At 38.6% G+C, this 27,634-nt stretch overlaps 1 protein-coding gene and 1 long non-coding RNA gene across 2 annotated transcripts in view; one reads left to right on the top strand and one right to left on the bottom strand.

The window, feature by feature from the left end:
- LOC136248556 (adhesion G protein-coupled receptor L4-like) overlaps positions 1 to 27,634 on the top strand; it is a 215,115-nt gene that overhangs the window by 88,020 nt on the left and 99,461 nt on the right. The window contains exons 6-9 of the mRNA XM_066040325.1: positions 4,237 to 4,423; positions 6,843 to 6,946; positions 26,260 to 26,373; positions 26,610 to 26,679. Of these exons, the coding sequence (XP_065896397.1) occupies positions 4,237 to 4,423; positions 6,843 to 6,946; positions 26,260 to 26,373; positions 26,610 to 26,679 (475 nt within the window). The remainder of the gene's footprint in view (positions 1 to 4,236; positions 4,424 to 6,842; positions 6,947 to 26,259; positions 26,374 to 26,609; positions 26,680 to 27,634) is intronic.
- On the bottom strand, positions 12,217 to 14,657 carry LOC136251310 (uncharacterized). The gene is made up of 3 exons (XR_010699002.1): positions 14,340 to 14,657; positions 12,968 to 13,039; positions 12,217 to 12,457 (listed from the first exon to the last, which is right to left on the bottom strand). It is a non-coding gene; the product is annotated as an uncharacterized lncRNA (long non-coding RNA).

Genomic DNA, 27,634 nt, shown 5'->3' with positions numbered 1-27,634 from the left:
CTCCGTTAAATTTTATCATTTGCAAACCCTCTTTTGCTCTTTTCTTCTCCATCAACCTCTTCACACAGTCTATTACTTCCCTCTTTGTTTTTCCATTCCCCATTTTGCAGCACTTTACTAGGAAATCAACCAATTCTTGGTCTTCCTCTGGTGTTAGGAAGCCTGGTGGACCAGGCTTTGCTCCATGCTTCACTCATCCAGAAATTCTGTCCTTTAGTGTAGTTTGTGGCACGTCAAATTGTTCTGCAGCTTTATTCACCCCCATCTCCTTTGAAATAACCGCATTCATTGCTCTAGTCATAGATTCAGGGTCCCACAGTTTGCGGCGTTTAACAGCACCAAGATGCTGTACTTCTGATATTTTATTTCTTGTCTTCCATCCTTTCTTAGCGGTAGATGTTCGCTTCCGTTTAGGCATTGGATTACGCCAGACCAGACAGCAACAAAGGTCTCAAAGTTGGTCTCTAGATAACCTTCCCGTATAATTGCGTATTTATTCGTATACTGACTGGTCGATAATAGGTGTGGTATCCTGGTCGATAATAGGTAGTGGTCGATAACCGATGAGTTACGCTAACTTGATAATAGTTAAGGCTATGGGCTTGATTTTTTCACTGTTCAATGTTGCTTCAGCCAGACACGTGCTTTTCGGCATACCGCAGTACATACAATGTAATCTTCATGGAATTACCAGTGTCCTCCTTTGTATCCCATTCATCTTTGCTGACAACAAAAGGCATCAATTTGGCAGTAGTGCATGATGGCTTCCCTTCATAACAGAAATCATCTATATATTTCATAATAGCTACTTTGATTAGTTCTTGATTCATTATGCTTTGTAACAGGCTGACAACAAAGCGTAATGGATACTTCACTTTTCAGATGATGATTGATAGCTGGGGCGCATGGCGCCATTTCTTTCTTTTGATGTGGTATGTGTGGGTTCACCAGTAATAATAGTTTTATTTCACAAAATAAGTTAGCAGAAAAATACACAAAAATTTGGAATTTTCAAAGAGTAGGGACCATAAAAATTAATGAAACAAGCTGGTGTAGTGCATGCATGATATTAAATCACAGTAAAACAATAAGAAGTGTTATATCCCTACGTACATTTCCATTATGGTATCTTGAGCACAGTAGGGATATACCACTTCTTATTGTTCTACTGTGATTTAATATCATGCACTCTCCAGCTTGTTTCAGTACTTTTTATCGATGTCCTATGGTCTCTACTCTAGTTGAAAATTCTAATATTTTTGTGTACATGTCTTAATGGAGCAAAAAATTCAACAAACTTATAAAGTCACTATAAAATCAAACAGAAGTATTTTCAAAATATACACTATTAAGTCTAGTTCTTAATACTGTTTTCCTGCAAAAAGGGGCAAAAGCCAGCTTCAAAGCCAGTTGCTGCAGGCTGGCTTTGGTGCTTACATATAAAAGAAAATTAATGATATTTAATAGGGCTGGGAGATTATATCAATTATGGGATTAATCATGATTGTTTCTGAACATTGTGATATTGATAATGTATTATAAATAATTGTGATGTTGTGATATCACATGCAAATGTGTATTAGCAAATTCGAAATGGTGTCACATATTGTTGTGGAGCAACTCAATCTGGAAAACAAGCCTACACTTCTGAGACAGTTTATTGTGTGAATAAAGAAAATAGCCTACCTGTTAAAAACCATTGAATTGCTATATAAGGATACTATTATTCATCATATTAAAATGTATCTGCTGATGGCCTTAATTATAGTTGTACGCAATGTCACCTTTTTTCTTAAAAAAATAAATCATCAATTATAAAATTGTGCAGATGCAATGCTAATGATGCATGTAAAGTTACATAACATCGTGATAGTCATCATAATCGTGGTATGTCACATCTGATAATCGTGAAAGTAGCGAAATTTTACAATCACTCAGCCCTAATATCTAATCCAAAATAGCCAAGCTGTGAAAAAACAGGTGTGACCTTTCAAAAACAGGCTGGTGTGAAAAGATGCAATATCGAAGGTGGTAGCCAAGAAAGAACTGCAATGATATTATGTTAATTAAAATTTGTAATGTGACAAATTAATTGACAATATAGTATCATTGTAGCCATTTCTTGGCCTCCACCTTTGATATCACATATTTTTCACACCAGTCTATTATTGAAAGGCCTCACCCCTTTTCACAGCTTGGCTGTTTTGAAAAATTTACATTAGATATGGTAGTCTTGTAGCATGAGGGAACAGAATTTTCAGACAGACACTTTATATCTTTTGGTTCTATCTAACTACAACACAATGACTGTTCCATTAGAATATATATATATATATATATATATATATATATATATATATATGTACCACTTTCACACCTCAGATCAAAGGCTCAGACTGTTGTATATAAATGATATACCACAGCAAACTGTGGTATATAACTGATATACCACACTTTGTGGTGTCCCACAGCATTCCATGTGCAGGTCTCAACAGTCAACAAACTCTCAACATTTACATTCCATAAAGTCCAGTAAACAACATTATGCAACTTGTTCAACCCAGGAGGTGATACTTATAAGAGGCCTGTTTCTATGGCAATTATAGTTGTATTAGACTTTGAAATATTTTGATTGATTATTAAGCAATAATTGTACATTTAAACTTTGTATATAATCACATAGATATAATCATATAGAGAGTCTCTCACTGTCTCTATAATGTCCTTTATGGGTCAAACAGCTGATTAACTGATATGTCTTTTAAAAGCTCATCAATGTCATCTGTACTGTCTTGATATGAACCAGAAAAAGATATTGGACAGCTTGAAAAGTTGCAACTGTTAAAGATAAATGTTGGAGCAGGGGGTGGCAAGTGTTGCTTTGTAACAAACTGATCTTGGCTAATCAATGAACTTCTATGACTTACAGCTGTGGTATAGAAGAACCATATGCCACCAATTCTGTGCCACTACCATTTTCACTAAATGACTGGTCATCTGTAAATCATCACTGTGGCAGTCAAATTGAAACCTCTTGCCTGGTTGATCCTTGGGGTGATCCAAGGCAGCGAGTGCGTATCGGGGTGTATCACGCGCTTGGACTTCCTGGGCTTGCTGCTTAGCAGCCTTTGTACATTCTCCAACAGTGTTCACAGCACTAGTTGTACTTGCCTTTCGCTTCAACATCAGGCGGTATGACTCACGATTCATGTCGCACAAATCGTCTTTAGCATTGTCTTTAGCCAGCAGAGAAACGCTTGGTGGTGAAAAGTCGCGGCAGTTAACACAGGGACACCAGCCAGGCACTTGTAAACAATAATGGCTTGCTAGTTCATCTTCAGGTAACAATCCAACGTTGTCTTTAACAATCAATGTTTTACTTACGACTGTATTACTACCGGGAGCAGTAGACATGACAATGAAAGTAGTACATAACAGTTATAACCCGGATACTTGGGATATGACAAAATATATGCACTCGCGCCCTGCGGGCGCTCGTGCATATATTTTTGTCATATCCCTCGTAACCATGTTATAACTATAAAATATACCACACCTGTGGTTGAGATCAAAAGCGCCGCGCTGTGGTATATAACTGATATACCACGGCAAACTGTGGTATATAACTGATATACCACACTTTGTGGCTACGCTTACCATATATGGTGTAACTTCACACATTCCGCGAAATCCTTATCTAAACGGTAAACAAGTCTCTAATAACAAGCACCTAAATCAACCAACAATTATTCACCTCAGGAACTGGAACAAGTTTTGATGAACTCTTGTCTCCTTTGTGGATAACTCACTAATCGTGACTATGTGGGCGTGGCACTGTTAAAAGTGTAAAACGTCTGATCCATCAAGAATTTCTATTGATTTCTATCTCCAGGAGGTACTGTTTCACTATAACTTACTATCTATAATCATTTCATTTACTAGGGTGTAGAATATAACACGATTACTCGGGATATGACTAAATATACGCACTCTCACTCGAGCACTGCGCGCTCTCGTGAATCATGCATATATTTTAGTCATATCCCTCGTAAGCATGTTATAACTATAAAATGTATATAGTATATTATATCATTCTATACTTTCAACATTCTTTGGCCACTGCTTTAATGGCCGTAGTGCTTATACCAGTCCTGTAACTGAACATTTTCAATATCATAATTAAGTTACATATGACTGTACTAAAGAAATTAATGTGATAACTGTTATTGTTTTCAGGCTATTGACACACTAGAAGATAACAACTACAATATAGCAACTACCTATTCTCAGATACACCAATCATCCAACATCCTGGTGATTTTGGTGACTATCAGTGATAACACCGTTACTAGTAACATCACTGATTTTATTCTGGGGAATTTGACCTACCAATTATCACTTCTTACAGTGTTTCAACCATCATGTGAGTTGGTTATTCACAATACAGGAAATATGTAAATTAAATCATAAACACACAATGTTGTGAAAAATAAAACTCCCAGTGGAGGCCACACCACCATTAGTACAGACTACAGTCACACAACTGGGTTCATTCAGCTGATGAATTGGCTGATGCATGAGTACATAGACTGTTGCAGATCTAGGCTACAGTATTTGGATAGGTAAAACACAGGAAGGTAACTGCGATCATTGCTCTTCCTTCTGGCTACAACTTTCAGTGGTTGATCTAGGACCTGTCACAAAAAACTTTTTGTATAAGAAACAAGTTTCAAAATGACAATGTCAAGAACTGTGGACATTTTCAATCATTTATAATGCCAGTTCTGCTATGACTGTTCTGTTAGGTATCTTGTAGCTGTTAGTGCACCAGGTTTCTTTATTAGGACCTAGGCCTTACTGAGCCCACTCTTAGATATATCACTGTACGTATATAAGAATTAATGCCATGTAATATTTCTTGGCAGTATTTTAATAAGATTGGTATAACAGATCAGTTCAGCAAGAAAGTTAAATATTATTATGCAAGTGAGATTAAATCAGATAACATTTGCTGGGACAGTATATGCATCTACTACTTATCATACAGTACAATAGTACTGTATAATAGGGACATCGAAGGTGTGGGTGTGGCCAGTGATATAATATAACCCAAAAACCTGTCTCAATTTTTCCTCACAACATGACAGTATTGGTTGGGTAAAATCAAGCCCAAAAGTGTCTTCAGATCGACCCAAAATGTTTCTGTCAAGTTGCTACAGAATTTTTTTAAATTTATTCAATGGAATTTTCTACTGCCTGCCTGCCTGCCTGCCTGCCCGCCCACCCGCCCACCTGCCTGCCTGCCTGCCTGCCTGCCTGCCTGCCTGCCTGCCTGCCTGCCTGCCTGCCTGCCTGCCTGATGCCTTCAGTCAAGCATAGCGGAAAACTGGCTACAGCTACAGCCCTAATTTTCACAGAAACGTTTCTAGTTCACTTAAGAAAAAACCTTTGGTATACTGATAAAAAACCTTTGGTATATTGATAAACATACAATGCTTTTGCTATTGTCTTACCTTTTATCATGGCCATCAGTAAAGGTTTTACCACTGAGTGTTAATAGACTAAAGTAGGGCTTCCATCTACCAGTGTATATTGCATCAAACTATTAAAATACACATGCTCGTTGTACCAAACTATTTGAACACGTGTGGCTCGCTGGTTTTCAAAGTTGGTAGTTGATATCAATCAGTGAGAGCAACTTGTGGCAAACTAGCAACATGTAAGTCATTTAATAACTATGATTCAGGTCATCCAGGTCCATCTTTACAGATTATCTGGGTCTGACCCCACATGCTAAATTAATTAGTGTAACAATGTGGACATGTAGTAACACGTCATAGTCTAGCCGTGCTTCTTTTGTGAGCCACGCCCACTTATGTAAACTACTGTCTGTAGACATATAATAGCCACACCCATTCATTAGTCTGTAGGTATGCATGAATCTATGTCCATTATTGTCTGCAGGCTTATGTAGAGCCACTCCCACTGATCAGTTGTTATTGTATGATTCATGATCTAGTATAATAGTGCTGTGATTAACTCTTTTAAAATACCGTGACTGGTTTTGTGAAAAACAGTGTTGGGAGTAACGCGTTACTTATGTAACGCGTTATGTAATATTATTACTTTTGTGGTAACAAAGTAATATAACGAAATACGCTATGAAAACAGGTAATATAACGCAAGATACTTTACTTACAAACGTAACGCGTTACCTAAGTAATATAATTACTGTAACGAGTCTAATATGAAGTAATATTATTACTAAAAGTAACGAAGTTACTAATCTCGTTAGTAATCCTCTGAGTAACGCCTAACCACGACGAAGTAACGAGGCCTACTGAATGAAGCTTATTTACTAGCTTCTTACTTATAACCAAGATTTGCACATTGCCCAACAACGCAATCATGTCATGTGATAAGGTGGTAGTTTCACACGTGATAGCTTAAGGCTGTGGACACAAAGTAATATAATATGTAATATTATTACAGTTACTTTATTTTATGGGTAATATGTAACTGTAACTAAATAGTTCTGTTGCAAGTAATATGTAATAAGTAACTAGTTACTTTTACAAAGTAACTTGCCCAACACTGGTGAAAAAGCAGGCTATTTAGTGGTCATAAGCTTGCAAAAAAAACTTCACAAACAAATAAAACAAAAAAAATTAGGAATTTTAAATTAGAATAGGGACAGTGTATAGTGCTGCAATAAAAAGTACTGAAACAAGCTGGATCAGAGTAGTACATAATGTCCAAATACTGTAAAACAATAACAAACCCTACTGTTCTACACTCTTATACTCGTGTATGAATAATTTTTTTATCTCTATTGTATATAGATCAATGTAGCTGTAATGAGTCAATTCCACTAAACAACTCAGTGAACTACATCTGCATTGGACCAAGTATTAAACCCTGCATCATGAATGGTGAAGGCTTCCAGGTAGAATTTGTGTTGTGTTAGTTAAAGAGTTTTAAATTTATAACTGACTAGCATTGGTATCTGCCCTACATTCAGGGTTATAATAACAATCAAGCATTAAACATCAGTACCGTTCATGCCCTGCAGCATGGATGGTGATATCACTTTTAATACTAACATCTTGCAAAGTATACTGAAATGATGGGAAGCATGCAGGTACAGCATACTCCTGAACCTGCAGAATTGCAGTAGCTAAACTAAAACTACTGTAGTGATGTGTATTCTTATAACACACAAGTGTGAACAATGTGGATGATTATAGCACCTGTCCTATTATGCAGGCTATACCTGTAGCATCATTTGATAATATTATTGACCACAAAAGACATTAATTTATTGGTACCTGCCCTACAATGCAGAAGTTGCTATATTGTGTAGTATATGTTGGGCACATAATGTAATGGAAACCATGCATTAAAATTCATGTAATTTTGTTGCATGCTTAATGAGTCACTTTTAAAGAACATGAGGCCATCCTTCAAGTACACTGGAATGATTTGAACATACAGATAATTTTAAACAGCAGAGCTGTGTGTAGCTACATAAGCAAAGACAGCTGTAATATTGTACTCCTATAATATTATGTCTACCACGCAGGCGCAAACTATATTATGTGGTGTTAGTATAGTACCTGTCATGTAGGCCATAAATATATTGAAATTTAATTTACTGACAACAAAAAGAAACTACATAATTTAGGGTGCAGTACATGCCTACGATGCAGGCTGAGCTTTATTTGTATGTTAACACTACTACACTCCCTAATGTTCCTTTACTACACTACAACCTATACCTATTGTCATCACCTCTAACCTCCACAATCTCTACATTTACAATACTACTATACTGTATAATATTTTGAGTAAGCTACTACTGACTATTGTCACCTATTCTCATCACCTTGATACAGTAAAATTAGCTACTACTAATGTTTTATCAACCATTACAGTGGAACCTGTTAATCAGGACACTTGAAAATGAGGACACCTAAAAGGCTGCCAAAATGAAAAAAAAAGCATTGTACCTGCCCTACACGCAGGAATGCATGAAAGGAGCACATAACAGAAAAACCTGTTACACAACCAAAACAAAGAGAGAGAAAGTAGTAACAAATAACGTTGTTGAAGAAAACTAAAACGTTGTAACCAAAAGGTTTGGAAAAAGAAATTAAAAACAGTGATATATCTGGGAACAACAACACAACCTACCACACTCAACCACATGGACTAAATGCCACTTGTGCTTACAGTGTATTTAAAAGTTGTTTATAAAGGCATGCTTAAGCCAAATGGAATGGGTGTTCAGGGGCGTACCTACCATGTAGGAAGGTGAGGCAGCTGCCTCACCAAATATTAGTAATTGAAGTGAGAAGCTAGTAGTGGACTTTTTGATACTTGAAACTTAATGTTACAACAATTTATATGGTACTAGGGAACTTACCATGGAAATTAATACAAATCCATCCATAGCAGATTACCCTCGGTACTACTTCGTTACAAACAACAGTTGGCACCTATTAGAATTTTTTTGAATGGTTAGGCGATTCTTTTTTTGTTGCTAAAAATGGATGATCAGAGTGAGGACCACATTGAGTCACAAGTGATCATAGGCGTAGTAACTGGGGGGGCAAGGGAGGCTGGGGCCTCCCTTGTGCTTTTACGATTGTAAATTCAAAAAAGATCGGGATACTCTAATAGAGCAGTCAGTTACTAGTCACAGAATTCAGAGAAGTAGTGTAGCAAACTACAAAGTTGTGAATAAGGATTTTTATGTGCTTTATCAGTGATACAAATTATTATTTAGTGGAGGGCAGCCATTCTTAGAAGGTGTTGACCTTTTTTTCTTTTTGTTTTGCTCTTCAACACTAAACTAGAGCTCCCCTAAAAGTATTTTGCTACGCCTATGGTCACAACAACCAAAAAAGAAGTGCCAAAAGACCATTCTACATTTATGGGGTGAGTTTAGTTAATGCTAGGTATTAATCTTATTATAATCAATTCCAAAGTATTCTATTATAAGCATAATAGGCTAGTAACTAACTAATCTAGAGAATAGCTTTGCCTTATGTATTAAGTAATGCCCTTTATGCTTGTATGGTCTGCTGCTCATTCTTCTCAGCCTGAGTCTACACCTGAGCTTGAACCAAGTGCTTCTTTGACAGTTCAAAACTCCAAGGGACGTGCACTTACAGAAGGTATATAAGCTATTGTACATAATAATTGTATTAATTTTCATTGTATTAATTTTCCAGTGCACATTCTTTGCAATAATTATTACCATAGTATGACTAAAATTGCCTCCAGATTCAAACTTGAAACACCTAATTTTCAAAACATTCCTGGGGGGGGCATGCCCCCAAACCCCCCCCCCCCCCCCCCCCCAGAAGGTGAAATGCTTCGCGTTTTGCAGAGTGTGCTTTGCACACTTTGTGGTCACTTCTACTACCCTTAACAAAATCCTAGATCCGCCCCTGAAGTCTGCCTCACCTATTTAAATTTTCTGGTTACGCCCCTGGTGTTTACTTGGGGTTTCTTTGTGGTTTACAGAAAGAATTCAAGCGAATTTTTGTCTATGTACTTGCACTAATTGTGTTGTGAATGACAAACGACAGTAGTTAGAAGCTTCATTTAATAACAACCAAGGACCACATTATAATAACAATCAAGCATTAAATGGAGTTAAACTAGGTTAATGTTGCAGACGAGCATGTGTGAGTGTATTATGATAGTGACTAACCTGAAGCCCCACCATGACTGGTGGGAAGATTGGGCAGGCACACACATGAGAAGGGTTGTCAATAATTGGAGAATAACATTGCACATGCATTACACGAAAAAGGCGCATGGAGAGGTGTTAGAACGCATGGTGCTGCATGGCATAGTGAATCTTGTTGTTTCATTAATATACCACCTAAAGGACACTGCAAGAGGGGCTTTATGGCTAAAAATGAAGCAGTCATGGAAGTATACCGGAAGTTCAGTGTTGCCAATTTAATACAGTCATCATTTCATCGATATGCCACCAAAAGGACACACAGGAGGGGCATCAAAGAACAGTCAAGGAACTAGATCGGACGTTATTGCCAATAAATTCGTCGATATGCTGCCTAAAAGATGCAGAGAAGAGATGATGCAGTAAGGCGTTACAGCCAGAGATAACAGATAAGTCAGGGAACTTAACAGAAGTTACTGCTAATACAGGAACCAACGGAGGCTATTAAATAGCTCCCCTAATGTGGAATGACGTCCCCACAATCATCCACGAGGTTACGAGGTGGCTCCGTCTAACCTAAACCTATGTATCGGTGATGCCAAGCAAGTTATAATTACTATATATTTGTCTTCGTTGTTCGTAGTAAACTCCCCTTCCATAGATGCTGTTGGGACCTTACTATTAGGGACACTCCTTGGTCTCAGGGTCTGCAGTGCGTCCACGTCAGGTGAATGCGCACACCTCTGTAGTGCCTTAACACATGCCTCCTTAGCATACAAACTGCAGTAATTTGGCAAAGGGTGATTTGCAACAAGCAATCAGTGTTGACTGGTAACAGAACTACCCTCACACCCTCCCCTAAAGGAATAGAATGTTGATACATACTAATATGGGTGTGTGTGTGTGTGTGCGTGCGTGCGTGCGTGCGTGCGTGCGTGCGTGCGTGCGTGCGTGCGTGCGTGCGTGCGTGTGTGTGTGTAATATATATATATATATATATATAGTGCATGTTAGATGTTAGTAGTTTCATTTGTAGTCATTCTGGTACATGTATTATATCCACACAAAACAGCCAAGCTGTGAAAAATGGTGCGGCCTTAAAAACCTGGGTGAAAAAATTATGAAATCAAAGGTAGCGGCCAAGAAATGGCTGCAATGATGTTAATACTAATAAATTTTAACAATGCATGCAACCATTATTAATTTTTTATAGCATTAACGTCATTGCAGCCATTTCTTGGCCGCCACCTTTGATTTCATAACTTTTTTACCCAGGCTTTTTAAGGCGACACCATTTTTCACAGCTTTGTTGTTTTTGTGTGGATTTCACTTCTTTTTCTACTTTATAAGGCCACAAAACCAGCCTGTGGCTGACTTTGAGGTTTGTTTTTATTCACATTTCTTCTTTTCTATGTAGATACAATGATGATTATTGAAGACAGACTTATGAATGTATTTCATTGCATGATTTAATTCAATATTATTGTAATACTCTAATAAAGTGCACATTTTTTGAGGAATTCTAATCAAGACTCACGGTAGTGAGTCGCGCGGCCAGTAAAGTAGAAACGCGCGCCACAGACAATAATGACATGACCACTACGTGAGGATTTTACAGGAACGAACGTTGTCAAATTTGGCCTTCCTGTAACTCACCCGCCACTTACGCTATCCCTCTGAAACTCTAGAGTTGAACTCATCGTGTCACTAGTAACTACCACACAAGCAGTGAAGCAAATCCATGCCAATTGTTTCGTGATCGAGATTGCTGACATCAAAGGGGAAGTTTCATTTTTTTTTTATCACATGCGGTTAGACGCAACCGCAGGTGTATGCCTTGCATTCCTTTGTGCATTCCAAACATTGATTGCCTTGCTATCGCTTCAGTATTCACTCAATCGCCTCAAGATTCACATCATCGATTTCACCATACATGATTACCCTACAGTCTTAATTTCAGCACCAAACGAAGTTTCAGTCGTCCTCAGTCGACCTAGAGGCCAAATACAAATCCCAGATTGTTGTTTTCTGCAATACTCGCTTGGCATGTAGGGCAATGTATCTTTAAACTGTTCTAAAAGTTTTGTTCAGATTGAAACATATGTTTTCGAGAATGGCTAGTTTGAAATTTGAATTTAGTCGCCCCCACGTAATTTGCTATCTAAGAATTTTACTCGGAATTTAAAAAATGACGCAAAGCACAACTGCGGTCACTGGGTATTGATGAACTGGCGCTCTATGTAGTTAATCAGTGCATATAGCCACAAAGAAGTGTGCTGCCATAGATTATAGTCCACAGATATAATCTATGGTGCTGCATACCATCGTTCGTTTTTAAATTTGAATTTAGTCGCCCCCACCGTGACGTAATTTGTCCTCTAAGGGCGAGGCTTAAAGAATGACACAGAGTACAACTGTGGTTACCAGTTGTTGACACAAGCTGCGAGTAATTAGCACATGTAGCTAGCCAATTGTCACCATGCATTATTGCATTTTACAGCACCCCCACACATGTAATTACAACATACAGAGGACACATGAATACCAAACACTTTTCACAACAATAATGTAAGAATTGTACAATAATGACTGTAATATAACTGCTATGAAAATGTTTTCCAGTGGCCCGCCATGGTAGCAAGTCTCACATGACGGCATGTATATTCATCCAAGCACAATGGGAGTAACAAGTAAGTACGATGACAAGTTGATATGACTCCATTTGTAGAATCCAGATGAGTGGGTGTTGCTCCAGTATGTCTAAACAGTTAACAAACATTCCTGTTATAAATACGTGCTAGAATTGCAATATAATAGTATAGTATTTAAATGCAACAATACATAGTCTCCATTGCATCACTATCAAACGACACTAAGTGGAGGATATTGTTGCATCTCTAGTATGTACACTCTATCAGTACAACCTGTCTTAATGGCCACCAGTATAGAAAGACAACCTCTCTTGAAAAGCCAATTCCAATTGAGAATTTATACACTGTTACCTGTTTATTGAGTGAAGGTGGCAATAAACAAGTTTCACCATAATTTATACACGTGATGTGATCCTGTATATTCTGTCAGTGGATGAGATCCACTTGGCCAGGACAAAATGTGACTCAAATGTCCTGGATGATCCATACTCAACCCACTTATGACCCAGTGGCACAATGGAACTGAATATAGAGAATACATTTATATTTATTTCTAAGATGTGTGGATGTGTGGACACATTACAACACATTATATGTACATACAAGACATGCTACGTACTGTTTTAGCAATTCAAGTCACCACATTATGTACGGACCAGTCAACAATGCTTCATAGTGCCCATCAGTAAACCTGAAGAAAAGTTATGAAAAATAAAATTCACATAAGTACAATGAAGCCTCATTAATATGGCCAGCTGTGGAACCAAAAAATTTGGCCTGAATAACAAGGTGGCCTTATTAATGAGGTCATAAAGTACTGCTTAGCTATATTTGGGATCTACTAGAGGTGGCCAATATAATGAGGTGGTCTTATTAAAGAGGTGGCCACTAAGTGAGGTTTCACTGTACATACAGTTCACAATCACAATGGTGAACAATATTAATGGTTAACAATATACACTGAAACCTGCAGGTCACTTCTTGTGGAAGATTGCTCTCTACACTAAATGACACATTCAGAGATTGTATTTAGATGGATGATACAGTAACACATTGTGACTTCAATACTCGTGATGTGTCAATGCTAGGCAGCAACCATATACACGGCACTGCCAATGCACAACATCACACTTGCTCGCACACACAATTTTGCTCAAGATGTTACAAATCGATAATTAAGAGGTGTGGAAACTAGCTGTTTGCTCGAAAGACTGTGTGGCAGCTGTTTTCCTTCTGTATAAGTGGCCACCAAGACAGGTCCACTGTGGATGAAAGCCAGGCATTAGATATTTGGTATTTCATGTGTTGAAGGCATTCCAGGGCTTCCGGTAGTCTCAAATCTCACCACAGTTTACCTCAGGCAGTGTTGTGGTCACCACTAAACCACCGGAATGCTGTGCTATGTTCATCTTATGCTTGGCTACTGTATTGTAGAACTGAAATGGATACTCTGAAAAATATTTCCTATGGATAATGACTTCATCACTTTCTTCATCAGGAGCTTATAAGGACCAATAGTGAAACTTTTACACTTTGGGCTGACAGCCAACTGCCTAAGTCTGAAGCAGTGCCTTTGGTGCTCTAACAGATTAGCTGCCCCCTTGCTGCCAGCACTCACTGTCTCATACGCTGTCACACACTAAATCTATCTCTATACCCAGTTAGAACAGCATGCTTCTTACCTTTTTTAAGGCCGCAAAATGCAGCCACCTCTTTAAAAAGCTAGGTCAGAAATTTTTTGTCCCTACGGCCTGAACCAGTTTTCACTGTACTATTAGTGATTAGTGATCATGGAGGATTATTTATTAAGATACTAAGATATACAAACGCTACAACCTCTAAATATAGCAGTAAATTTTTTACCCTGGTCCAATGTCTCGTAATAATTGTGAGAGACTCTACTGTGACAAATACATGTTTATCATGATATGTGCTAATCGCCTTTTTACAATTAAGTTTTACAACACAAATACATGTATAGTTAAACTCACCAATTGTGACTAAATCCCTTCAACACGAAAAGACAAGTAATGAGACAACCTTGGAGACAACAGCCTCACAAGCCTATTCTTGTGCGCTTATTTAGTAGTAATATAAATTTTAAAGGCGTTTATTTACAACAGGACATAATTACGCGCCCTTCTATTGTCTCTGTACATACTTGCCTTTTCTTTACTATTCTCATTTCATTTCACAAGATCTCTTGGCAGGGGCGTAGCTTCTTCACTTGAATTAGTCAATGCTTGAAGTAGATCGAGATACTCTAATAGAACAGTCACATTTCTACAAGTGCCATATTTTTATATTGTAAAGTCTGTAAGTAGCTAGTAATTTAAACTATACAATCCAATGCTAAGCAGAAGTTGTAACTATGCTAAATATTGATTGCTTTGTTACAGCTGTTTTGTGATTGCTCTAATAGAGTATCTTGATCGTTTTAATGCAGTACAAGATGAAAGGCAAAGTGTTATTAAGGGTTTACTAGTTAAAATGGGTGGTAGTTGACTGCAGTTGCATGCCACTAATAGAGTTGTCCAGAGAAATTAGAGAGCCCAGGGAAAAGAGTTAAAGAGGGGCCCAGGGGCAAAGAAGGGTCTAGATCCTGACTGCTCTATTAGAGTATATCGATCTTTAAACAGGTATTCAAGGGGCCCCTTTCGGGCTGGGGCAGGGGGAAAATACCCCAGTTACCCCCCCACCCCATGTGGGCGGCCCTGGCCACTAAAATTACAGTTATATTTTAATATTCTGTCACTGTAATCTGGGGTTTCTGTCAAAACCATGGAAACTCACTTACTGTTATCAACAGTGCATTGCTTATTCTAACAAAAAGTATTGAAATCCCATCCAAAAACAGCTTATAGCTGTAAAGAAAGTGCGCGTCCAAGTAAAGCAGAGTTAACTGCGACAAAAAGTAATGATATCATAATGCGGCCATGTGCGAGGTGTACAAGTTGTAAAATTAATATTAGCTAATCAGATAATACAATGTTATTGTTAAAGTGTTAATGAGAACTATCTGATGCTGCTATTTTTAAGTTTGTGAGCATCTTCATAAATGCCACACAAATTTAATTCTCAATAAAGCAATGTGTATAGATTCTCTGATAGTAATAAATAGTTTGAGTTTGGCCGTCTTTCCTGTATACGGCAATGCTACGAACAAAGGAAAGGTGGCCAAACTCAAACTATTTATTGCTATCAGAGAATCTATACACATTGCTTTATTGAGAATTAAATTTATGTGGCATTTATGAAGATGCTCACACACCTAAAAATAGCAGCATCACATAGTTCTCATTAACACTTTAACAATAACATTGTATTATCTGATTAGCTAATATTAATTTTACAACTTGCACACCTCGCACATGGCCGCATTATGATATCATTACGTTTTGTCGCAGTTAACTCTGCTTTACTTGGACGTGCACTTTTTTTACAGCTATAAGCTGTTATTGGATGGGATAGAACATACATAGAATGTTCCAGAACAATCTAGTACTTCTATTGGTAGATCTATGAAATTGCAAACGTTTGATTGTAAGCAGATTTCAACTAGAAATTTCATTTATAAAGCAGAAATTAAGTGAAGTGATCAGCCAAGGTAGCAGTGGTTCAATGGTTAAGGATGCAGGTGTTAGGTATAGAGGTCCCTGGTTCAAACTCTGGTAAGTTGTTTTTTTTGACATTTTTTGCATGCCGTTTTCACCCTGCAGTGACTGCCATATTAGAGTATCTCAATCCCGCAATTTTACACTTGCTTGGTTTTTGCTTTATAACTTTGTTGCTGTGACTCTATTGCTATTCAAACTATCAACAGGCACTGCTACAATGATCAGCCTATCTACACACAAATTTTCAGGTTATTTCTTTACTCAGTTTACCCTGTAGCCGTGACAGAAGTTTGATCCTTTTTTATGTGAATAAACACTCATAACTCCTTGAATATTCCTCAGATTCACAACAAACTTGGTACGTGATTCCATCATTATACACTCTTCATTTGTGCCAAAGATCGAGGCAATGGAGTTACATGTTTACATTTTATAGCAATTTTTGCAAAGTGTGTGAAAAGAAATCGAAGCCCCCGTAGCCCCTGTATGGCATAAGAAGAAAAAAACGAAGAAATTTAAACAAAATTTTGAATACCCATATCTTGCAAATGGCTGTTGTAAATTTAATCAAATTTGCTGTGTGGCATACCCTACCTGGGCGACAGCTATAATGCAAAAATGGTGTGCTTTGGAGAAGGGGCCATGGAGCTATGCATGCATGAAAAGCTGTTTTCTTTCTTCCTGTTAATATACTCACAGTGTAGTCGCTGGCTTTTTTGGCCGCACAACACACAATTGTGTGTCTTGATTTACAACAAATAAGTAGTGCTGGGACGAATGTCAATTTTCTACGTTTGAATATTCTATAAATAAAGTAAACGAATGTTTGAATTATTTGTTTCTTACATTTCATATAGCAAAATACTTTTAAAACTGTTTCAAAGCTGTAAATGAGTCAAGGGTACTATACAAAACTATACATAATTACAACTTAAGAACTTGAAGAATATAGCTAAATAGTAAGTAACTACTGCCTACTGGTTAAGAAACTTTGAGTTTTTGTTCAAGAAAACAATGGCTTCAACATTCTTGGCTTTTAAACAATTTCGGTACTTAGCTGTTATGATTCCTGCTTTAGAAAACAATCTCTCCGAAGAGGCAGATGTAGCAGGTATGCCAAGGTAAACCTTAGCAAGTTTAGCTAGGTTTGAAAACCTGTGCTCATTCATATTCCACCAAACCATTACATCAGAATTACGAGGTAGTGACTTCTCAAGCAAAAATTCTTCAAGTTCTGTATCATTTTCAGTGCCCTCTGAGTCATTGTCATCTCCTAACAATATATCCAATGCTGTTTTTTTTTTTTTTGCAGGTGGAGTTTCAGATGGTGCCTTCTCTTTGACAGCAACACACTGAAAGTGGGGTTTCCACAATCAGCATCCTTCCATTGCGACAGCTCTTCTCTGACTGATTGTTTCAAGTCATCCGTAAGAAATTCAAGCTCTTGAATCGAGGATCTAACGCAACCGCTAACACAAGTGGTGAATCCGGTTCAATTCCATCCAAGCTCCACCTTCTCATGGTGGATTCTCTAACAGCTGTCTTGAATGCAATGATACTTGCTGAATCACCTTCCTCACTGTCCATGCTAGTAAACACATTATACATTATTGGCAAAATGCAAGATATTGACACCTTTCTTTCTGTACAAAAGAAAACGGTTGCTACTTCCAATGGTTCAAGTAATTTAGCTAACTCTTCCAGTAAAACCCACTGATGAGCTGTGAGATCGAGGGTACGGTCTTGCCTTTTTGTAATGGTAGTATCTGAAAGTACAGCAGAGACTGGCCACCTGTTAACTACTAAACGCTGAATCATATATAGAGTACTATTCCATCTCGTTGTACAATCTATTTTGAGTTTTGTTGATTCATATTCATTTGAGACTGTTGCTTGTATAATTCAGCTGTTGCCAATGTGCTGTGATGGAAATGGCCTACTAATTTACGGGCAGCACCAAGAGCTCTATCAATAGATGCATTGTTTTTAAATCCATGACTAATGCAAAGTTGCAGGATGTGAGCTGAACAATTCACTCCGGCCCATCCTTTTTCAATTCGCAACATATCAGTGGCCCGTCTCATGTTTGATCCTTGATCATGTACAATACTACTGACTGTACGGTCAGCAATTTCATAAGATTCTAGCACCTCCTTTATAGTAGAAGAAATGTTCTCTCCCGTGTGGTGGTCAAGAAATGATCTTGTAGCAAGTACACAATCAACGAATTCCCACTGTGAAGTAAGGAAATGACAATAAAGTGAAATGTAAGCTTCTGTAGAACTGCTTGTCCATATATCGGTGGTGAGGGAGAGTGAGAACACGTCTGATTGAAGTTTGTCAGTGAGTAATATTTTCCACTTGTGTATCGATCGAACATAAGCTTACTGATATGTTTCCGTGATGGTACAGTGTATCCAGGCTCACAGTACTCCATTAGCTCTTGAAATCCTCATCCTTCAACCATTCTCGCTGGTCGTAAATCGTGAACGGTCAGTCCAACTATCAGGTTGTCTAGAATCTTCGCACACGCTGGGCTACACTTCTGTACTTTCATTATTGAATCAATCTTGGGCTGTCCAGAATCATGAGCATACACAGTGGAATGGCTTCTTTGCAGGTGGTCCCGTAAATTTGACGTGCCGCCATGGTAAGCAAACTTGCTCTTACAAAGAGTACAAATAACATTTCTGCTCCCGTCCTTCTTAAAGTACTGCCACACATCTGACCTATTACGCTGGGAAGAGTCCAAGCCAGCGCCTGATCCAGATGCTGTGTCGGTTGTAAACAATGCGCCAGTGACTCATAATGGATTCGAATCACATGTATCTCTATTCAAATTACGTAACATTCTGACGAACCTTCGAATCTTTCACATTCTTCCCAGCACTACAAATAAGTGTGTCTGAGGTGATAGTACAGACAATATACGACCACTTCCTCTCCTCCATAGATGCCATTGGGACCTTAATATAATGAACACTCCTCTGTCTCAGGGTCCGCAGTGTCCCAGTGTGGACCGTTGGGTGAATGTGTGTGCCTCTGTAGTGCCTCCTTATATTAGCATACAAGCTGCAATAACTGGCAGAGGGTAACTTGCAGCAGTGATAATTGAGTTTATGTGGCAAGCAGTGTTGACTGGTGACAAAGAGTTTTTTCACCAGTGCAGAAAAGGTGTTGCCCCCACACCCCCTCCCCTAAAGGAATAGAACACCTATGTGTGTGTGTGTGTGTCTGTGTGTGTCTGTGTGTGTGTGTATGTATGTATGCATATATATATACCACTCTGCATGGGCAGTTCAAAGGCACCGCCAGTGCCATAATTTATATATTGCACTGCTGCAGACTGCAGCGAGTGCATTATAACTTTTAACACACTGGTTGCGGTTTTGTAGACTGCAACGAGTGCATTATAAGTTATAATGTACCGACCGCAGTGCAATATACAGATATTACACTGGTTGCAGTTTTGTGCAGCATAGCACAAGTGCCGGTGGCCAAGACCACTACGACACCTCACCTAATAGGTGGAAAGACACTTCACAGATCACTCAAATTCTTTTATAGCCTGACATGTAAAGGTCGATTGTGGGCCATAACGTCACCAATACGCATAATGTTTACAAGTAGCCAATGGCAATCGAAAAAGCCAACGCTGGTGGCCACAACTCTAGTCTACATATATATATAAACGTACTTATACACCTTACTAGTCTGGTGCCATCTTAGCCCAGATTAAACTGTAGTCCACTTCGACAATGACTCCATAAAACTAATATATTCTAAATAATACTAACTTTTACGTTCGATTGTGGTAACCAGTTTTGTCATGCCACCAGATTCGAGTTTAGCCAGTGTGAATAGTAAGAATTAGACTAGTATCGTTTAGTAGTTAGGTTTTATTTACTTAAACCGTCTATTTAGCTGATTTTTTTCGCTTGAGAGAATCACTATGGCGATTAGTCTGGCGCTTAGTCTATATGGCGATTGAGTGATCATGCTGGCAAGCTGAGCACTACATGATGAGAGTCGAACAGCGAATGCAGGTTAGTGATATAACCCATAGCGTACTAGCTTTCAATATCTCAGGTGGCTGCAGTACTGCAGGGGGAACGTCATCGCAATGTCCGGCTTGATTACCCACAATCGATGTTAGAAACCTGGCCTTTATAAGTGTTACAGCTGTCTTGTGAGACTCTCCCCACCTATTAGGTGAGTGGTACATAACAGTTATACAACGTGCACTCGTGCTCTGCCTGTATAAACGCACTTGCCTTCGGGCCTAACGGCCCTGAGGCTCGTGTGTTTATATCAGGCAGAGCACTCATGGCCGTTGTATAACTATATAATATATGTGTGTGTGTATGGATATTATATGTGTGTATATATATATATATATGTATAAGCAACGTGTATAATATATATATATATATATATGCATGCATGCGTGTAGATATACCCTGTAATTGCGCATGTTGGTAGTCTCATTTGCAGTGTAGATACAGTCATTCTTGTACATGTATATACTCATAATAACAAATTGTTACTGAGGTGACAATACAGACAATATGTTTTGCGATCTGCAACACTTCAAAATAAATTAAGGAAACAAACGTTTTTAAATGGCATGGCACATGTTGCCCATTCACGTGATGGTATTTGGTTAGGAGAAGCTTATGTGAGGTACCTAATCACCAATTCTCTAACCTGTTGGCCATTTCAAGGATCCCAACCCCGTAGATATTATTTATACCAAAGATACAACAGAGACTATGACCAGTGCCAGCCAAGCTGAATGAGAGAATATAAGAGGGAGAATTGACAAAGACAAAACCGAGCATGTTGCACCTGGGATGAGTCCACAAGCCCAGCCATTCCAAACAACAGCCAGCAAGTTCAATCCCTTGAATGACCCCAATGCTTTACCTGCTATCTCGCAACTTGTAAACAAGCTCAACTGGAAAGAATGCCCAGCCTTCTGGGTAGCAACTATCTAGTCTTGGAAACACACTCTATATGGATGAATTGTTTAAGACTGTTGCTTTCACTGGATTGCTGCTTCCTGCCCACACACCACCTCAACCCATTAAGGTGATAGTTTAACTTGGCTATGGTACTTTGCTGGCATAATTGATTTAAAATAAATAAATATATATATATATATATATCACCCCATATCAAATATTTTTAGGTATATGCTTTTCATGCCCTCATACTTCAATATTCTATTGAACTTCTGCCTTGGACTGTCAAGAGCAGCTCTAATGGGAAGCACAACTTGTATGCAATTATATAATCTGCAAACTATTAAGGCATTTCAGGGGCATCGATATAGTAGAAGGTCATCTGGGAATCGTACTTAATATGGTTAGGATGAAGGACAGATTATGTGGGAAAAGCAAGCCGTGGAGGTTGCTGGTTGTGCCAAAACATTCATGTTCCATATGTATGCAACAGTAGCCAACATTAAATATACTTCTGAATGATAAAGTTTCACTCTGATCTGTGTTGGTGGCAAACCCTAGCTGATCAGAATGGGTTGAGTCTACTTTTGTTGGGACAATTTTGTTGGGACAACAATTCCCGGACTCCCAATCATCTGATCCATACAGATGTGCCAGATTGTAGTGTCTTGGCAGGAAAAAAAAAAGAATCCAATTGTTTGAGCTTTGCGGAGGAAGTCAGGTATGATTTGAGTTTTACCATTCCAGAGTTGTCACTGCTGTGAATAGACACTATAAACTGCCATGTACTTGTAATGCAGCCCGTGGTCCTTTGTTGCTATTTTCTCTTCTTTTTTTCTACTTTCGAGATTGATGTAACTTGTAGACAATTAGCAGGGATACAATAATAGCACAGCTGACCACATATTGCTGCATTCATTCTTTTGTTTACATCCACCGGCCACCTGGCTGCCAACTCCACTACCTCATTCGTCACTACAGATTCTGAGGGATAAATTGGACACACACACACACACACACACACACACACACACACACACACACACACCAGGCAGCTGTGCAGTAATCTATATGAATGGTTTAGTGTCTCCTACTTGAGAGATGCTATTGCTGAGCAGCACTGCTGTCTACTATTCCTCACACAGACTATATGACCCAACACCAGTCTCCATCTTTTAAGCACAATGCTTCAAGTCCACTTCTTCTCCAATGACAACCTATAGCTTCATTCACCCTGTAGTCAGCATAATGCATGGTACAAACCTCCTTATACCACACTTTGAGCAGATTCTTTGAAGCATTAATAGAGCTAGCTAGTACGTATGGACAATGAATCCACCTTCCACTTACTACAGGTGTACCTACGTGTATAGTTGATCCGATATCAGTTATTAATGTGTTCAACTACTCCCTGTAGAGGCGTAGCTACAGTGTAAGCAGGTGAGGCAGCTGCCTTACCAAATATTGGTATCTGAAGTCACTGGACTGAGAGCTATGTTGGACCTTTAGATACATTGAAAGCTTGCATTAGCAAAGTTTATATGCTATTTAGTTCAACTCATACTGTACATAGTAGCAGGTGCAGCTCTAAGTGGATAGTTACTGAGGTTTACTTTTCAGAACCTGGTCAAGCAAGATCGATATACTCTAATGGAGCAGTCACCCTAATATAGAACACTCACCCTGATACAACATGCAGTCAAGCAAATTTTAATACAATAGATTTGGTCAAATTTACAACTTGAATCGCTCTCACAATCAATCTCAGATGGTTTAACTTTTTCAGGGGAGCATAACCTGACCCCCTGTTATCATTGCTTATAATTATACTGGGTCAAGGTGTGAGCAACATGCACAAGGGAACTCATGGTCGCCTTATTTCATCATTACAGTCACACTTTTAGCTGTAGTTTTTTTCCACATTTTATTCTATTTATTAGAACTAAGTTGAATTGCAAGGTCACAACTGTTTATCTTGGGTATGTAGAACTAGATCGAACCAGACTCACATCCCTGGCAGGTCCACTCCAGAGCGGTTCAACATGGCTCAGTTTGATACAAGTGGTTCAACATAGTTCAGTTCGATATGGCAAACATTTACACTAACCTGGAAATCGCTTTGATTTGAGGACATTCTTTGCGGTGGGTGTGCAGGGAATATCCCAGAGGTTTTACGGTTCCTATGGCTTGGCAGTTGCCTTTCTTTGGCATGCGGAAATTCTTGTGGCTTCAGAGAATGCTAGAATCCCCAATCATTCCTTCCTCCAAGCCTTTGTAGTAAAACATGCTGTATACATCATGTAAAATCATTTTAAAAGGGGCCTATTGGAGAATTAATAGGAGAATCCATGTAACTGACCTGAAAATTCAGGAAATCTTGATAATCAGGACACTTTTGGTCATACCCTAATATACACAGGTTTCACAGTAGAGTGAGAAAAAATAACATGAAAAGAACACATAACAGAAAAAATTTACTTTTTAGCTTCAACAGAGGATTGCTACACTCGAGTAAGTATTAACCTTTGTGCTTCAGTAAAAAAAAAGTGGTATAACTGGGATTTGACCTCACACCCAACCATTTTCAAGCCTCATGCTCTACCATATGGACTAAATGTCACCTGTGGTTAGACTATCTTTAATAGTTGTTTATAAAGGCATGCTTAAGTTGAATGGAATAGGTGTTTACTTGCAGTTTGCATGCGGTTTACAGAAAGAATTCAAGCAAATTTTTGTCTACACCCTTGCACTAATTGCGCTGTAAATGACGAACAATGACAGTCAGAAGCTTCATTTAAAAGCGAGGTATGATGAGCACTTCGTTTGGCCCAAAAAATGTTTTGATACGTGCATCAGCTGGCAAGTAAATTGTTGGACGCCATCATCATAGACGGTCAGACAGACGGCTTTTCAGCTTTATATATAGATAGATAGATAGATAGACAGACAGACAGACAGACAGACAGATAGATAGATGTATAGATAGATATTCTTAGTAACTAGTGTAGATAGATAGATAGATAGATAGATAGATAGATAGATAGATAGATAGATAGATAGATAGATAGATAGATAGATAGATAGATAGATAGATAGGTAGATAGATAGATAGATAGATAGATAGATATATAGATAGATAGATAGATAGATAGATAGATAGATAGATAGATAGATAGATAGATAGATATTCTTAGTAACTAGTGTTTTTTTGTAATTCACAAGTTACTACACACTGGATTTCATTTTTTTCCCTTTCTTTGGCTAGATTTCTGTTTTGCCTATGTATGAGCTGGTTTAAAGCTCTAGTAATCATACAGTACAGTAGTATTGTATATTAGGAATCATGGAGATTTGGGCTTTTCTGGCCAAAAAAATCACCCAAAAACCAGCTTTACAGGACCATCCAGATGCCTTGGCAGTATTGACTAGATACAATCAAGCCCAAAAGTGCCTAGGTATAATCAAGCCAAAAGTGCCTTCAGTATGACCCTAAATGCTTCCAATACGTTGCTACAAACTTTTTAAAAAAAACTTATTTCTACTGACTGACTAACTGCCTGCCTGCCTGCCTGCCTGCCTGCCTGCCTGCCTGCCTGCCTGCCTGCCTGCCTGCCTGCCTGCCTGCCTGCCTGCCTGCCTGCCTGCCTGCCTGCCTGCCTGCCTGCCTGCCTGCCTGCCTGCCTGCCTGCCTGCCTGCCTGCCTGCCTGCCTGCCTGCCTGCCTGCCTGCCTGCCTGCCTGCCTGCCTGCCTGCCTGCCTGCCTGCCTGCCTGCCTGCCTGCCTGCCTGCCTGCCTGCCTGCCTGCCTGCCTGCCTGCCTGCCTGCCTGCCTGCCTGCCTGCCTGCCTGCCTGCCTGCCTGCCTGCCTGCCTGCCTGCCTGCCTGCCTGCCTGCCTGCCTGCCTGCCTGCCTGCCTTCCACCCACTTGCCTGTCTGATGCCTTCAGACAAGCATAACTCGATAACGGCTAAGGTTACAGGCTTGAATTTTTCACTGTTTAACATTGTTTCAGCCCGACAGGTACCTTTTGGCATACCACACTACATACAATGTACGCATCATTAACTTATGTACCTTTGTTCTCCTTTGTGTCCTATTTCTTTTTGTGTCGATTTGCGCTAGCATGATGGCTTCCTTGCTATGTTTGTAACAGGAATAGTCTGTGTTTTACATGGAGACTGGATTGATTGCAGAGGCACTTCTCCTACTGTTCTTAATTTATGATGCTATATATAACAGACTGAACATACGTAGCTGAAAGCATAGCATAATGGCCACTTTACTTTCTAGTTAGTAATTGGTAATTGGGTATGTGAATCATCTGTGTTGTTCATGGTGACTGGATTGATTGCAGACTGAAGCATTTATCTTACTGTTCTTCATTTGTAGTGCTGTGTAATGGGCTGAGCATAGCTGAAAGTGAAGCATAATGGCCAATTGGTAATTGATAGTTATGGTGTACATTCAGACAAAAGCATTAACTCAGGTGCCATTCTTTCTTAATGTAGTATTCACGGGTTCACCAGTGATAATAGTGTTGCAAAGGAAGTAAAAGTATAGGAATTCTAAGTTCGATTAGGGATCATAGAAAAAAAAGTAGGGAAACAAGGGAAGTCACCTACACCTGCAGATATAGTGAACATTTAATCCCTAATTCAGCCTATAGCTATCCATGGCTGAAGTCAGGATTAAATGTCCACTAATATATCTGCAGGTGTAGGCGACCTTCCTTGTTTCCCTACTTTTTTCTATGATCCCTAATCAAACTTACAATTCCTAATTGTATCTTATACTTGTAATAATTAAACAGGTAGCTATGTTTTCACAGTTAATTCAGACCACAGCAAGGTATATAACACTCAAATTTCATTCGCTACTTACAGGTATCTAAATCCTGTAGATCCCTTGTTTTCATTTCAATAGATCACTGTCTCTTTGGGAGATACAAAACATGACAATTATGTGCCTGTAGCATTGATGACACATGGACATTTAACTGGATAGCAAATTCCATACTAAGTAGACTAAGAGTGAGGTGTAATGGGCTTTTTTCTATGAAGTTGTTACATTTCTCGTGTCACAAGCAGCTGTGAAGGTACAACAATGAGCTGTGGTCTAAATAAGTTAAACATTGAAACACAGTGTTCCACATAATTTAGAAACCCTCATTCCCTTCAGTAGTACCTTTGCTTTGCTGAGATGTTACAAAACAGGGCCTTTGAGTTACTAAATTCTGCACACCTTGTCTAACTATTATATATGTAGATATTATGTAGATGTACAAAGTGCTGAATTTATTTACATCACATGTCATATTCCATACAAATATAGTGTAATAGAGATACATATGCTGGCAATGGAGAAATATGTGGATTGGATTCTGATAGTGATGGATACCCTGATGTTCAGTTGGACTGCACAACCCCAAACCCAGGCTGTGTAATGGTAAGTATTAATGATACTGTGTGATACATAATGTGCAGTGTGTGTACACACTTGGTGCACATACTGTGCATGCAAAAGTAGGAAGTACAATACTAGTATTTTACAACAATGGAATGGGAATTATTTCAATAGCTGTATTTAGATGTGTACATATTTCAAGTTAATAATTATTATGATTTTATGTATTTACTGTACTGGTAACATCCATGTAGTATACAATATTATATATACTACAGGATGCTTGTCCATTTATCTACAATCCTGGAGATAATACTGATGAACCATGTACTGTGGTTGAAGAGAGAGGTAATCATCTGTATGTGTACCCTGTTCCGTGTGGACTAACAATTACTTTTGTCTGCTATACATACGTATATGAACATGTAGTGTGATAAAAGGGTGCACTCTACAGGTATGCACTATTTGCACTCCGCACAGAAAAAAAATAGCCACAGCCTGGAAAAATAACAACATGGAAATATTATTTTTAAAGTAAGGATTTTTATTGGGAATAGTAGTCAGTAGTACATATAGGGTCCGTGATTCTATGTACAAACACCAACAATATTCAAGCATAATAAGCTTTAATAGTGCAAGTTTCAGTTGTATTGTTTGATTTCCAGTGCATTTACTTAGTACTATGTTGTATTTTAGTACGTAGTACACAGTTTGGTTCATCTACACAACAATGGCATTAGGCACTGTGACAAAAAAATTGTAGTGCTGTTAGTAACGTTTACGTTTTGTTAACTTTGTCTGTATGATTGATCTATTAGTAGAAATAGGAGAGTACAAAGACACGTAATTATACCCCAAACATATACTAGGTATAATTTCAAGGTGATGGGTTCAAAACAAGAGGTATGATTGCTAAAACTGGGAATTTTGGAAAAACTACATATAAGACCCCTTTGTGCAGACCTCGTCACATACGCTATATATAGCATATTATTTGCAAACTAATGTGCAATAATATATATAGTAGTTGTAACATGGGCACGAGTAATTTGCCTGAAATATACGCATGAGCACGAGGGCGCAGCCTGAATGCAAGTGCATGTATTTCAGGTAAATCACAAGTGCCCATGTTACAACTAATATATTACACTTGGGTGACTCACCTGCAAGTGTGCATAGAAACTGCAGGAATGCTTTGTGAGTGTATTTATATGGGACCATGTGAATTTCGATTGTGGATAACGTCATAAGAGCAATGACAAGGCGCTGCCGAGAGGCCGAATGTAAGTGTGTCTTCACGAGC

The sequence above is a fragment of the Dysidea avara genome, chromosome 3, assembly GCF_963678975.1.
Source record: "Dysidea avara chromosome 3, odDysAvar1.4, whole genome shotgun sequence".
NCBI classification, from domain to species: Eukaryota; Metazoa; Porifera; class Demospongiae; order Dictyoceratida; family Dysideidae; genus Dysidea; species Dysidea avara.
The sequence above is the reverse complement of the archived record's forward strand: the minus strand, read 5'-3'. Positions and strand labels throughout refer to the sequence as shown.